At 26.4% G+C, this 13,743-nt stretch overlaps 1 protein-coding gene across 2 annotated transcripts in view; it reads left to right on the top strand.

Annotated features, from left to right (window-relative positions):
• The window catches only part of LOC149892434 (uncharacterized), a 335,617-nt gene that overhangs the window by 318,852 nt on the left and 3,022 nt on the right, over positions 1–13,743 (top strand). Inside the window, exons 1-8 of one of the 2 annotated variants that reach the window (XM_090077375.1) lie at positions 3,561–3,792; positions 5,190–5,674; positions 6,653–7,216; positions 10,296–10,463; positions 10,894–10,983; positions 11,067–11,213; positions 11,354–11,617; positions 11,847–11,966. In XM_090077375.1, the coding sequence (XP_089933501.1) occupies positions 5,201–5,674; positions 6,653–7,216; positions 10,296–10,463; positions 10,894–10,983; positions 11,067–11,213; positions 11,354–11,617; positions 11,847–11,966 (1,827 nt within the window). In that variant the 5' untranslated portion in view covers positions 3,561–3,792; positions 5,190–5,200. Of the gene's footprint in view, positions 1–3,560; positions 3,793–5,160; positions 5,675–6,652; positions 7,217–10,295; positions 10,464–10,893; positions 10,984–11,066; positions 11,214–11,353; positions 11,618–11,846; positions 11,967–13,743 lie in introns of those variants that run through there. The other variant, XM_090077374.1, reaches the window with a different exon arrangement.

Raw genomic sequence — 13,743 nt, 5'->3', positions numbered from 1 at the left:
TATTCGAATACTCTAGATATTCAAAAATTTGATGTAAGAACTATCTTGAACAATATCGTGTTTACAAAAAGCGATTCAATAAAAATGTTGCTTGTTTGTATCCACCAGTGTTGTTTACTGTAGACCACTGGGCAGGGCCGCCGAGAGGGGGGGGGCCAAAGGGACAGTTTGTCCCGGGCGGCAGATGTCGATGGGGCGCCAGATGCCGAAGTAAAATAAAAATAGTTTTTTTAATCTTAAAATGCCATAATTGAAATGTATATATTACTCGCGTTATATCATTATTTTTAATTCCTCAAAAAATTTTAAAATATGAACTCATCATTGATTTCGCACTCTATACGCTGTTAAATTAAAAATGTCCCTTGAGATTTTCGCATTCATCAGATTAAAGTAAAAAAAACATAAACGTTGATAATTAGCAATAACAAACTGTGAATAAAATTTAGAAATAATTCTATTCAGAATTTACAAAGTAATAGTAAATATTTTTCAACTCTTAACGTATATATTAGAGATGGGAAACGAACCGAACCCGAACCGAACGAACCGAACTAGAACCTTATTTACGACAGAACCGAACCGAACCCGAACTTTAAAACTGTTGGGAACGAACCAAATTAAACCAACTGTCCTTACCCTAACCAAGCCAAATTCGTTTGAAAAAGTGAAAATTTTGCAATTCGCACATCACTACAATACATAACATAATACATAACAATACATAACCTAATTTGTAACATACCGCGAGTTTAGAATTATTTTGCTCTATCTCTCATTTTAAGTGTTGGGAGAAAATGAGTTAGTAATTTTAGTAAGTTATAATTACTTTTAAAATATATTTTATTTTTTTAAATTTCTGTCTAAATAATTTGTTTATATCAAAGTTATTTAAAGCATAAGTTATTATTTCTTTAAAAACTAAGCTAAAATTTTGACAGTAGGATACTTGAGCTGCCATTATATGTGTTCAGAAAGTTACTGCTCTAATGTTTTGTACACTTTAACTGCAGCTATTAGCAACTGCATTGTTTTTTGAACTTTTGAACTTGCAGTATAAAAGCATTGCAAATTATTTCAAATTATTTGCAATGATTTAACTACTTAACATAACTTTAATTTATTTTTGTTTTATCATTGCAAATGTAAAGCTGTGTAACTAATAAAAAAACAGTTGTGTTGATACCGAACCGAACCGAACCCGAGCTGTGCTTAAGACCGAACCGAACCGAACTCGAACATTAGATATAACCGAACCGAACCAAACCCGAACTTTAAAAAAAGGGTTTGATTCCCATCTCTATATATATATATATATATATATATATATATATATATATATATATATATATATATATATATATATATATATATATATATTATTTTCGAAGCAATTTACGAATATTTTCGAAATTAATCATTTTTCACACAATGCCAATATCCGTTTCAGAGGGTGAAAGATCTTTTAGTAAACTTAAGATTATAAAAAACCATTTCAGAGCCACCATGGGACAAAAGCGACTTTCAAATCTTATAATGTTGTCTATTGAAAATGATCTCGCGATATGATTGTAATATGATGAAGTAATTTATAATTTTGCCTCGAAAAAAGCTCGAAAATTTTATTTAAATTAGGAATTGTGAAATAAATGAAATAAAGTTAAAGTAGCTATAAAGGCATAATGTACTTTTTTGCTTCTATGCTAAGTATATATATGAAGCGAAATCTAAAGGCGCCAAAAAAGGTTTTGACACGGGCGGCTTGACGGCTCTCGGTGGCCCTGTCACTGGGTGACAAATATCGTCAAGTAAAACCTCCATCGAAAAGTTTCCGTGGTTTATCGGTTCATAAAACTTTTGGTGAAAATTCTTCATTGCCACTCTCAAGAATGATTAAAGAATATGGTTAAAGAAGATGGTTAAAGAAGTTGATTAAAGAAGATGATTAAAGAATATGGTTAGGACAACTCAAGAAAGTACTTTAATTGCGCGAATTTTTTATTGTAAAATTCATGATAAATATAAGCACCGTGGTTTTAACGAAAGATTATTTGTATATACTTATAAATATCCTCGAAACTAAATTACATGGTTTATAGATGATAATTCAGTTCCAAAAAAAAAATTAAGTTGACATGACGAAGCTCTAGTAACTATTGTAAGTTGAAGTTCTGGTGGAGAGCCACAAATAATAAATTAACTTTCTTAAAATGAGACCCAATGCTCTAATCGTTGCTCAATGTTGATAATCGCTTTTTATTTTTTATTTTCTCTTCTCTTCTGCTTTTTTTCAAGACTGTTTATTTGAATAATGGTTAAACGAGGAAAAAACAAGTTTTATGATGACTACTTCACTTATGAGTACTGTTCTTGCCGTCTATATAAAAAAATTTTGATTAACACTTCAGTATTGTAAGTTACACTATGTAAACCTACTGAAAGAAAGATTAGGGAATCCTCTGTGGAAGTAGGTAAAGAAAAAGGATAATCAAAATTTTAATTTTATCAAATAAATCAAAAAGTTACTTTTATTTTGTAAGAATTTAAATGAAAAGGCATTCAAAAACTTTTAGATTATTATTGGCTAATTCACAGAATAATACATAACACTTGAAAAGTCGTCAAAAGATTTTGTACTAAGAAATATATCTAAGACCTAAATTACCGAGATCTTTTCAAAATTAAAAATTTATAACAATTCAAAGCATTATGGTGTTATTTTCTTAAATCTTAGAAAGTTATTTGCAAAATTCCGTTCTTTTAAACTACCACAATCTCTGGGTAGAAATTGCGAGAAACAAACATCAGAGATGAAGTGTGAAAACTACTGAAAACCTCTATATATTAAAACTCAGATTAGTGCTCTCATTTCTTGTTGTTCCTAGCTGCACTCATATTCGAGGTTGCCAAAAAATTAAATTAAATTAAATTCAACTTATCCCGCACTTTTCCATTCACTTTTTATCTTCTATTTTAAAAGTAAAGTATTTGCACTGGTTTTACTTACATGTTCTAGAAGGGCGTATCATACAAATTTTGTGTAATTTATCGTACTTTCCTCTTTGTACTTATTCGCGATTGATTGCCGTTTACTTATAATTGAATAAATAGCTTTTGTTTTTTTGTTCATATAGTTGAAGACAAACTTTTATTTGTTTTCAATAAAACACTAGTAATGGTTAACAGTTCAGATTTGGAGTTAACACTTTGGGGCATCTTGCTGCAGTTTTCATGTCAAATTTATTTAATGATCTTGTAATACCTTGTTTTGTTTTTGTTAAAATAGAAACCTCGATGCTGCATTTAAGCTGTATAAAAAAAAGAACATTTTTCAGGTTGTGATAAACTGCTGCAGATATTGAGGATATAGATTTTGAAAATTCAGAGCAAGAAAAAAATAAGATAACGAGTAGTTGTAGCTGTATGATTGAACCTTAAATAAAAGTCGTTTCAACTTAATCAGTTGTTGCAGTTTTAACAAATCAGATTTACGAGCTACTTATCCGGTTCCGTTATCCGGTCCATCAAATGTTTATGCGGCTGGAATGTTTGTTATAAACAATGAAGGGTATGAACTTAGCATTCCGTTTCATCTTAATAATGGACAATAGAAATGTGGTCGATTTAAACTATGATATTTTGAAAAACATTTTTATATTATCCTGATTAAGGATAAGGTGCAGCTATAGGTAAAATCTACCTAGATTAATTTATCCGGCATAAAATAAAACAACAGTAATTTAACTTGCCCAAATTGGTGGTATATAAATATTTTTAATTCTCAGTTAATAGGTAGGTGGCTGATTTTTCTTAGTTTAATACCCAAATGTTTTGAAAAGTTTTTTTACATTAAAAAGCTACTATACTAGCATTATGCAATATCCAAAAGTTTATTATTATTATTATTATTATTACATTAAAGTTTAATGAAACTTTAATTTGAAAGAATCCAACTCATTAATTTTGCACAAAAATTTGAAAAAAAAAGTTTAAATCTTAATAAGTCAGAATTGTTGTTCATAAAAATAACTTTGAGGAGCATCTATAAATCTATTATGTAGTTACATTATCTGAAAAATAAACCTCAGGCTTTAAAATCAAACAAGGAATTTACTAAGTCAAGAAAAATTTTTGTGTAATGTTCATTTGGTTTGGTAAAAAATAGAATTAAACTGGTTCAATACTCTTACATTGTCAATCTAAGAATTTTGTCTAATATTTAAGTTAATTACAAAAAACCTCACTAGAGCAAGAACCAGTTTGTTAGAAAAAGGAACAAATAAAATCTTTTTTTATATTATGTTACCTGTTTTGATCATAAAAATGAGTTTTAAAATTTTATTTCTGACTAATATTTCATGTTTAACTATTTAAAGTAGTTTTTGGTATAAGCTAGATAAACAATAAAATTTTGAATGTTGCAATCTATAGCTGTGTAAAACGAATCTAACTTTTTAATATATATATATAAAAGATAATTTCAAAAATATTTGTAGCAGGTATAAATTATAATGTATATGATATATTTATGTATATAAATATATATATGGGTGTATGTATTACAAACTAAGGTTAAATTTCTGCAAATCAATTTTTTAAATTTTTGACAATGCTTTTTATTTTTTTTCTTCATTCATTTAACTAATGTTTATTTAAGAATTACAGACCAGAACTATTATAAAGGCTTCTAATGTGTCACTATTTATTTTATGAGTAACTAAGAATGTTGATTTTTAAAAAAATAATAAAAATCTCTTTCAGACATAAATTTTAAACAAAATTTGTTTGGGATTTTATAGCATGCTTTTTTTAACTTTAAGCTGAAAAAAAAATTTTTTTATCTTTGTTCAACTCAATATTTTTCTAATTATAATTTAAGTATTATTTTTTTTTTGGTCTTAGCTTTAAACTCTATGAAATAAATTTTATAACAGTTAATCAAAGAGCAAGTTTACATATACATACATACATACATACATACATACATACATACATACATACATACATACATACATACATACATACATACATACATACATACATACATACATACATACATACATACATACATACATACATACATACATACATACATACATACATGCATACATATGTGCGTGTTTTATATTTAGTTGTTGATGTATTTTTTTTGCTTTGTAGTATTATTAATTAGTATTTATCAATTTAAGAAAGATTTAAGATGGATGACAAAAAAGTTATAGCTGAAAGCCATCAACGATCACCATTTCAATTGAGTAAAAAGTTTGATAAACCATTCAATATATCAATTAAAAGTGCTCCTACAAATGGTTTGAACAATGAAAGTTTATCTGAAGAAACTTCTAGTTCTGAACAACCAAGCCCCCAAAACATAATGAGCCCTAACCCATTTTCTTTAAGCCTTAAAAAACTTGGCAGTTACTCTTTGTCTTCAAGTAACTCTTTATCAAACTCCTCTCCGCAAAATTCACAGAAAATTAGCGAATTACAGCAAGAGATACTAAATTTAAAAAAAGAAATAGAAGCTAAAGATACTAAGCTTAGTTCAACTGTTAAAAGCATCAAGCAATTTTGGAGTCCCGAACTAAAAAAAGAAAGAGTGGCAAGAAAAGAAGAGAGAGAAAAGTATTTGAAACTAAAGGAGCGTCTATGCATTGCTAATACCGAAATTCAGGTTTGGTCTTTTTATTTGAAAAGATGTTTTATGTCAAAGTGTTACTTTTAATTACTAGTAATTATTTCCAATTTGTTGTTTTGTACTTTAACTATAATTTTTTTGGACTTGTTTAAAATCTATAACTTTTTTGAATTTGTTTAAAAAAAGGTTAATATAGGGTATGTGTTTGTTAAAAAATGTTGCAGTAATTTTTATCATTGTTATGTACCCTTCAGTTCTTCAACAAATATTATCAATTGATACATTCTACTTAACTAAAATATCATACATAAAACTCTTATTTGAGCTGAAGAATTTTGATTACTTTTCTCTAAACTCCTAATACTTTAATGGCCCTCCATATTTTTAAAGAAATCACTGTTCAAAAAGTGTTTATGGTTGATATTCTTTCTTTCTATATTATTTTTTCTTTTGATAATCTCAAACAATATATGCAAATGAAAAAAGATTTTGTGTCCTCTATGAAAAATTAAACTTTTTTATTCATTCAATTTATCTATAACTTAAACTGCTATAATAAGCCAAAAGTTCTCACACAGTTCATTAATCAAACTACAAATTTAGCAGTAATGATATTTAACAAAATTTATCTACAGCATGGCAACTTGGACCATTTTAACTGGTTTTCTTTTTCTTTTTTTTATTTCTCACAACAAACTGTTAAAATTTATTGATGACTAGTATGATTTTAATTCAATAATTAAATTTGAAAAAAAAAAAAAATAATAACAACAACAACTTAGGATATTGCCACAAAAAGAGTCTAAATTTTAACTTTTCTTAATTTTGTTAATAAACTAAGATATCTTCTATCTTTTAAAGGTATCTTGTGTCACTAACAGTAGTTAATGGTTCAGGAAAAAAAATCATAAAACTGTTAGACATTGTTGTAATATTCAATATCTTTTTACAAAAGTTGCATTAAGTCCATCACTATGACCTATCACTTGTTAAATAATTAATTCTTTTTTAAAGGAATGCAAGAAAACATTGGAGGATCTTGAACATGAGTTGAATACACAGCAACAGAAGTCAAAATACTTGATGCAACAACTAGAAGACCAAAAAACAGACTCTTCTGTTAACAATTCGTTAAATATATTAAAAAAAAATCATGAAGAAAAGATCTCTCTATTTATCAAAGAAAAGAAATGTTATGAAGAGAAAATATGTCAGCTTCAATATCAGCTTGAAAATTACAATAATTCTGTAAACTTATCTAATGAAAAAAAAAACATTTCAAACAATTCCCAAGTTACAAATGAAAAGTTGGAAAAACAAGAAGAAGAGATTAACTTACTAACAGCAGCGTTAGATGAATTGGAAGCAAAGTACAATGAATTACTTGAAGAAAATGAGGAGAAAAGTAAATGCATAAGTGATCTCGAAATTATCCTTATTGATAAAGAACAAAAAGAGCAATATCATGAAAGCGTTTTAGTGCAGTTACAAACACTTGAAAATCAAGAAAAACAATATTTAATATTAAAAGATGAGCAGTCAATCTTGAAAGAAAATGAAAGGAAAAGTCTGGAAAAAGTAAGTTGAAGAAATCTCACCAAATGTTATAGTAAATGTCAATAGTCAGTTTTTTTTAATTTTATAACAATTTTTATTTTAATATTATTCTTTATGTTTTGTTTTTTGCCTTAAAATTTTGTATTAAATTTGATTTTAAATTTGATCATTTTGGATTTAATCATCTGCTTGCTTCATTCTGTAAAATGTGTAAATATAAATCCATTATTCTTAGATCATTTCTTTTTTCATTTTTGTTCAAAGTGATTTTATTATTAAATTGATGGATTGAAGGATAATTTTTAAATATTATCCACCATAATTCAAAAAAACTTAGTTCTTTTTTTTTTTTTTTTTTTTATTTATTTATTTTTTTCCTGGTATCTAGATATAAATTTGATATGCAGACATTTTAGGAAATTAGTTCAAATGTAAGAACTTAATTAGAGGAAATTCTTTCATATTTTTCTACAAAACTTATTTTAAAATAATATGCTTGTACATTTAAATATCCTCAATAAACATAATTTTCCTTATTTTTTCAAACTGTTAATTTTTAACTAATTTTTGAATATCTTAACTTCCAGCAGCAATAAAATTACATTAATAATTGTCAAGTTTAATAATTGATACTTTGTTAAACTTTAAGAATTTTGGCCGTAGTAACACTACACACAAGCATGGCCATAGTAACACCACTTATATAAATAAAGAAAATTACCTGTTCCCAAAAAGCATTTTGTTTAAATTATCTAATATATCCAATTGGATTTACATAGGCATTTTATTCTGGCAGTTTTTGTGTTTTTTTATTTTTGTTTTTCTTTATTTGTTTAAGTTTTATTTTGAGAATAATCTTGAAAAAAAGTTATTTAAAAATTTTTTTTTTTCTTCTAAAATCAGTTTTTCAAGATATTACAAAGGAAGGTAACTTAGATCAGCAAAAAAAAAAAAAATTTCAAGTTGTCTAGAAAGTTATTTCCAGAAAATCAAGGGATATTTGATTTAAAAAAAAACACCAAGTAAGCATGAAGATTTTTTCAAATTTAATTCACATACTTGCTCAATTTATATACTTGCTCAATTCAATTCACATATATGCCCGATTTTTTAAGACTGTATTAGTAAAATGTTAAATAGGCCTTCATAATTTAATTTAAGCCTGAATGTTGACCAAAAATAAAATATTTTCATATTCACAGAAATTACCCATAGGTGCTCATGATAAGAAGTCACTTCTTTAGCTGGACAATAGTAAAACTTAAAACACGTAAATAAATTCTTTCAGCTAAAATTGTTTTAGACTAAAAATAAATTTGTTATTCAATTCAATATTAATTAATGTTAGGCAAATTGTCAATTTCTACCATCTTGAAATGTCTCATTGATAATTTCAAATGTCTCATTGAAAATGAATCAATTAAAATAATTTCCGTTTAAAAATAAAGAATTTACTTGAGAAATTTACCATGGCCTAATCACTAAAAATATTGAGAATTTGTTTTAAATGGCTTACAAGCTCAGCTGCCAATCCTATTGTACATTAATAAGTTTTTAATTTCTCAATTTCAATGTTAAACAAGCAACCAACAGCCTATGTACAAGATTGAACAGCTAAATGATACAGTAAAAAGCAGTACAAAATTATCTAAATAAAAGTCTTGTTTGGATTTTGTTTTTATTTAAAGCAAAAGCAAAATATATAAAACATTTAAAGAAGAATTATACAATCCTTGGTAAGATCTAGCTCACTCTTTGAGAAGCGGTATATGTTGTGAATTAGTTTTTCATCTCTAACAGTATTTGAATTTTTTTCTCTTTAAACTTCCATCATTATATACAAAATTACCAAATGTCCTGGTCTCAACAGTATAATTTATCTTAAAGTTAATATATATATATATATATATATATATATATATATATATATATATATATATATATATATATATATATATATATATATATATAATTTGTGTAATAGCACCAATAATGTCCTCGGTGGTAGTTGATCATATATCACTCTTTATAAAGAGAATTCCCTTTGTTTCTTAAACATATCACACATGGCCAAAAGTATTAGTGCTGGAAGTTTTTAACATATAAGCTGGATATGTTATGTAATCTTTCTTCAAGGCAAAAGCTGAGGTAGTTCAGGCAACTGAATCTCCAGCTGCTAGCCAATCCTTGCATTAAAAAAGGAAACTGTATCATTGTCTTTTTTTTGTGAATTATTTTCATTCAACTTTACCTGGTAGCATTCAAGAAAATGTGGAGAAATGAATTTAAGAAAGTTTTTACTTCACTGAATAAGCGAGAGTATTTATTTTCATCTTTTTACGCAATAAATCAAAACTGAGCTAGAAGTAACAATCTATCTACTTTGTCATGCTTTATCCAGTAAATAAGTCATTATGTCAAATAATATATTGCTGTGTGTTTATTAAATAATTTGTTGTTTAAAGCTAAATTGAACATCCTAATAGTCATGAAGTGAGTTACATTAATAAATCTGGTTTGGAAAGACCATCCATAGTTACATGCAAATAAAAACAGCTAATTTTTTTACAAAAATGTTTTATAAGCATATATAATATTTAGCCTTTGGATGGGAAAACCTGGGTAAAACATTTCTAAGGTTTAAGAAAAAAAGTTTCAAATATTTTGGAATTTTAGAAACACTTTTTAATTTGATTTTTAATTTTTTTTATTTGATTTTTTTTTTTTTTTTATATTCTTGTTTCTTTATGACTCTTCAGCATATCCTTTTAGATGGATATGATATTGCATATTTAAAAATACTCATATATGATACTGCATATTTAAAAATACTCAGATTGACAAGTATAACAGTATGCACATAAAAAAATGTTCTGATTGACAAGTATACACCTGGTTGAATTATACACTGGAATAAACTGTACTTACACATAATAAAGCTGAATATTTATCATGTTAAGAACATTTAAAAGATTTTACATTTTTTTAAAGAAGACAATTTTGCTGCTACTAACAACAGATTTAGTTTAGAGTTGATAAGAATTTGAGTTAAAATAATTTTTCTAATACCACAAAGTATTTATATTTTTATAATGTGCAGATATCAAATTTGGAGATGTGTTTAGCTGATAAAGAAACACAGTTAATTAAAATGAGTGAAGAAGTTCAAAAGTTACTTGCTCAAGAACGCACCCATACTGAGCATATAAGTGAGTTGGAGGAGCTATTTCTGTCAAAAGACAAGCAATTTGATATGCTTCAAAAGGAGGTGATTACCTTTTGTTTGCAGTCTAAACCCAGGGTATGTGTAGAACCCTAATCAGCTTTTGTTATTACTTATTACTAATTTTAAAAATGCTTTAAATATTTATGTTTCATATGTAGGTGTAGTGTATTTTTTAAATGCACAAAGGGTCTGTACATGTAATGTATTTTTTTTCTGTACATGTAATGTATTTTAATGCACAAAGCGAGCATATTAGTTATAATAGATGTCATGAAAAATTTTTACATTTTTAAACTGTGTTTTGATGTGATGTTTTTATTGCAGTATTCTGTTTTTTTTGTTTTTTTTTTCTTGTAGTTGTAAAATGAGATTTTTTTTCTAATAAACCAAGTTGGTCATTTAGTTAGTTTTTTGAAACTTAATTTGGATGATGGATGTTGTATTTTTGCATCTGATCTTCTCTCAAATACAGCTTGAACTTCTGCAGCACCAGTTATATGAGAGTGAAAAGAAATCAGAAGATAATTCTAAAGATGAAGAAATTACCATACTAAGAAAAAGTGTAGGAAATGTTGTAAAAATATATTTTTAGAAGTATCATTTTGGACCAAAAGTTTACACAAAATAATTGTTCTTATTAATTAGGTGGAAAGCCTGAACACTAATTTGAAAACAGTTGAGTTACAAAATTCTGTAAACAAGGAAAAGTTGTCCAAAGTTGTTGAAGAGTTATCTAATCTCAAGAATGAAATGACTTTAAAAGAAAAAGAACTTAATGAGTACCTTAACAAGGTTATATACATTATGCTAAATTTTTATATGCTATATTACTTACTTACCTACATAATGTATAATTTAAATAATTAACCAATATACCACATAAATCATATTCTATAACTTCTTTGTGTATATAAGTTTTTTTTTCTTTCTAGTTCTCTGATGCAAGCAATGAACTACTTCGCAAAGATGCAGCACTTAAGATTTGTAATGAAGAAATCAAGGAGTATAAGAGAGCATCTTTAAATTTTCAAATGTCAAATGATGCACTGCAGGCTGATTTATCAGAAAAAAACTCTTTGCTACTTCGTTTAAAGAAAGAGAAAGATACACAATTATCAAAAACTGTATCTTTGGTTGTCTATGAAGACATGAAGAAAGAATGTGAATGTTTGAGCTCTGTTAATCTTCAACAGAAGGTTTCTATTTTTCTGATTACATTTTTCTTTTTGTTTTTAATCTAGTTATTTAATCACATGTTCAGTTCCAAAAAAAATTTCTTTGAAATTTTTTTTTTCTTTTTAAGAAAATTTAACAACTTTAATAATAAGTTTGATAAAATTTATATTTATTAAATTTATATTTATATTCACAATAAGTAAACAAAAATAAAATTTTTGCTGTAACAAAAAATATTTTATACTATAGATGACATTGGAAGATCTGCAACGTGACCTTAAATCAGCTTTAGAAGCAAATAGTAAACTTGAATTAGAGTTAAGCAAAATGAATAAAGAATATACAGAAAACAAAAATCAGAACAAAGAGGTAAATAAAAAATTTAAATTTTTGATTTAAAACAACAAATGCAGCAAAAGGCGAATAGATTTTTTTGCAACAATTTATTTGTTGTGTTCTTTTGTAATCATACAAAATTGCTTTTTTTACTTATTGGAAGGTTAACTTAATTTTGAGGGTTTTTTTTATTATCATAAAAAAATATATTTGTTTCTAAATAATAAAAAGTATATTTAATCAAAATAATTTCCATCGTTTGCAACAATCTTCTCCCATCTTTTTGGCAACATATGAATTCCATCATAAAAAAAATTTTCTGATTTTTGAGCTGGTCCAGCATTCAAGCCAATTTTTGACTTCTTCAAAGCTTCACAATATTATTTATATTTATAACTTAATATTTATTACTTAATTTTATTTTAAAATGCTGCTCTCCAAGTGAATGCTGTTTTGACCGAAACAAATGATAATCTGATGGAGCAATGTCTGGTGAATATGGTGGTTTGGGTAAAACACCCCATCTTAATTCTTCAAGCATTTCTTTTATACATTTTGCAACATGCAGACAAGCGTTATTGTGCTGAAAAATTACTTTATCGTGTCTTAGTGTTATCTGGTTGTTTTTTTTTTTAAGAGATTAATTCAAAGTGATCAATTATTGTTGGTACCGTACACCTGTTATAGTTTCTCCAGGTTTTAGAAGTTTATAATATACCACACCTCTTTGGTCCCACCAGATGCAAAGCATAACTTTCTTACCATGAATATTTCGCTTTGGCATAGATGTTGGCACTTGAACAGGGTCACACCACAACTTTTTTTGCATAGGATTGTCAAAATAGATCCATTTTCATTACCTGTAGCAATTCAGTGCAAAAAGAATTTTCTTTTATACCTTTGGAGAAGTTTTTCACTCATTACCATTCTTCTTTGCAAATCTCTTTCTTTCAATGCATATGGCGCCCATTTACTTTCCTTTTGGATCTTTCCCATCCATTGTAAATGCTTACTAACTGCAGCTTTAGTGACTCCTAATGCATTGGACAATTGTTTTAGAGTTTGAGCTAAATCTTTGTCCAATAATTCTTGCAATTCCAGATCTTCAAACATTTTTGGCTGACCAGGGCGCTCCTTGTTATTTAGATCAAAATCGAAATTTTTAAATTGTCTAAACCAGTATTCACATGTTTTAACAGATGGTGTATGCTCTTCGTAAGTTTCTGCAAGCAAATGATGACTTTCAGCTGCAGATTTCTTTTGATAAAAGAATAAAAGCAGTGCATACCGCAAATGATCTTTTGAAGGCTCAAAACTCAAAACATTTTTTGTTAAGAAAAAATTAAATTTTTGTTTAAATTTTCTAAATAAGTTGTGCTAAATTTTCAAGATTAATTTATTAATAATTATAATTGCTAAATTATAATTGCTAAATTATAATTGCTAAATTATAATTGCTAAATTATAATTGCTAAATTATAATTGCTAAATTATAATTGCTAAATTATAATTGCTAAATTATAATTGCTAAATTATAATTGCTAAATTATAATTGCTAAATTATAATTGCTAAATTATAATTGCTAAATTATAATTGCTAAATTATAATTGCTAAATTATAATTGCTAAATTATAATTGCTAAATTATAATTGCTAAATTATAATTGCTAAATTATAATTGCTAAATTATAATTGCTAAATTATAATTGCTAAATTATAATTGCTAAATTATAATTGCTAAATTATGATTTAAAATTTAAATAAAATTTGAGTTATTAAAATTTAAAATACTAAAATCATATTTAAGTTA

This window comes from Hydra viridissima, unplaced genomic scaffold (genome assembly GCF_058129835.1).
Source record: "Hydra viridissima isolate aposymbiotic clone 2 unplaced genomic scaffold, HvirCarnegie_v1 scaffold_2, whole genome shotgun sequence".
NCBI classification, from domain to species: domain Eukaryota; kingdom Metazoa; phylum Cnidaria; class Hydrozoa; order Anthoathecata; family Hydridae; genus Hydra; species Hydra viridissima.
The sequence above is the reverse complement of the archived record's forward strand: the minus strand, read 5'-3'. Positions and strand labels throughout refer to the sequence as shown.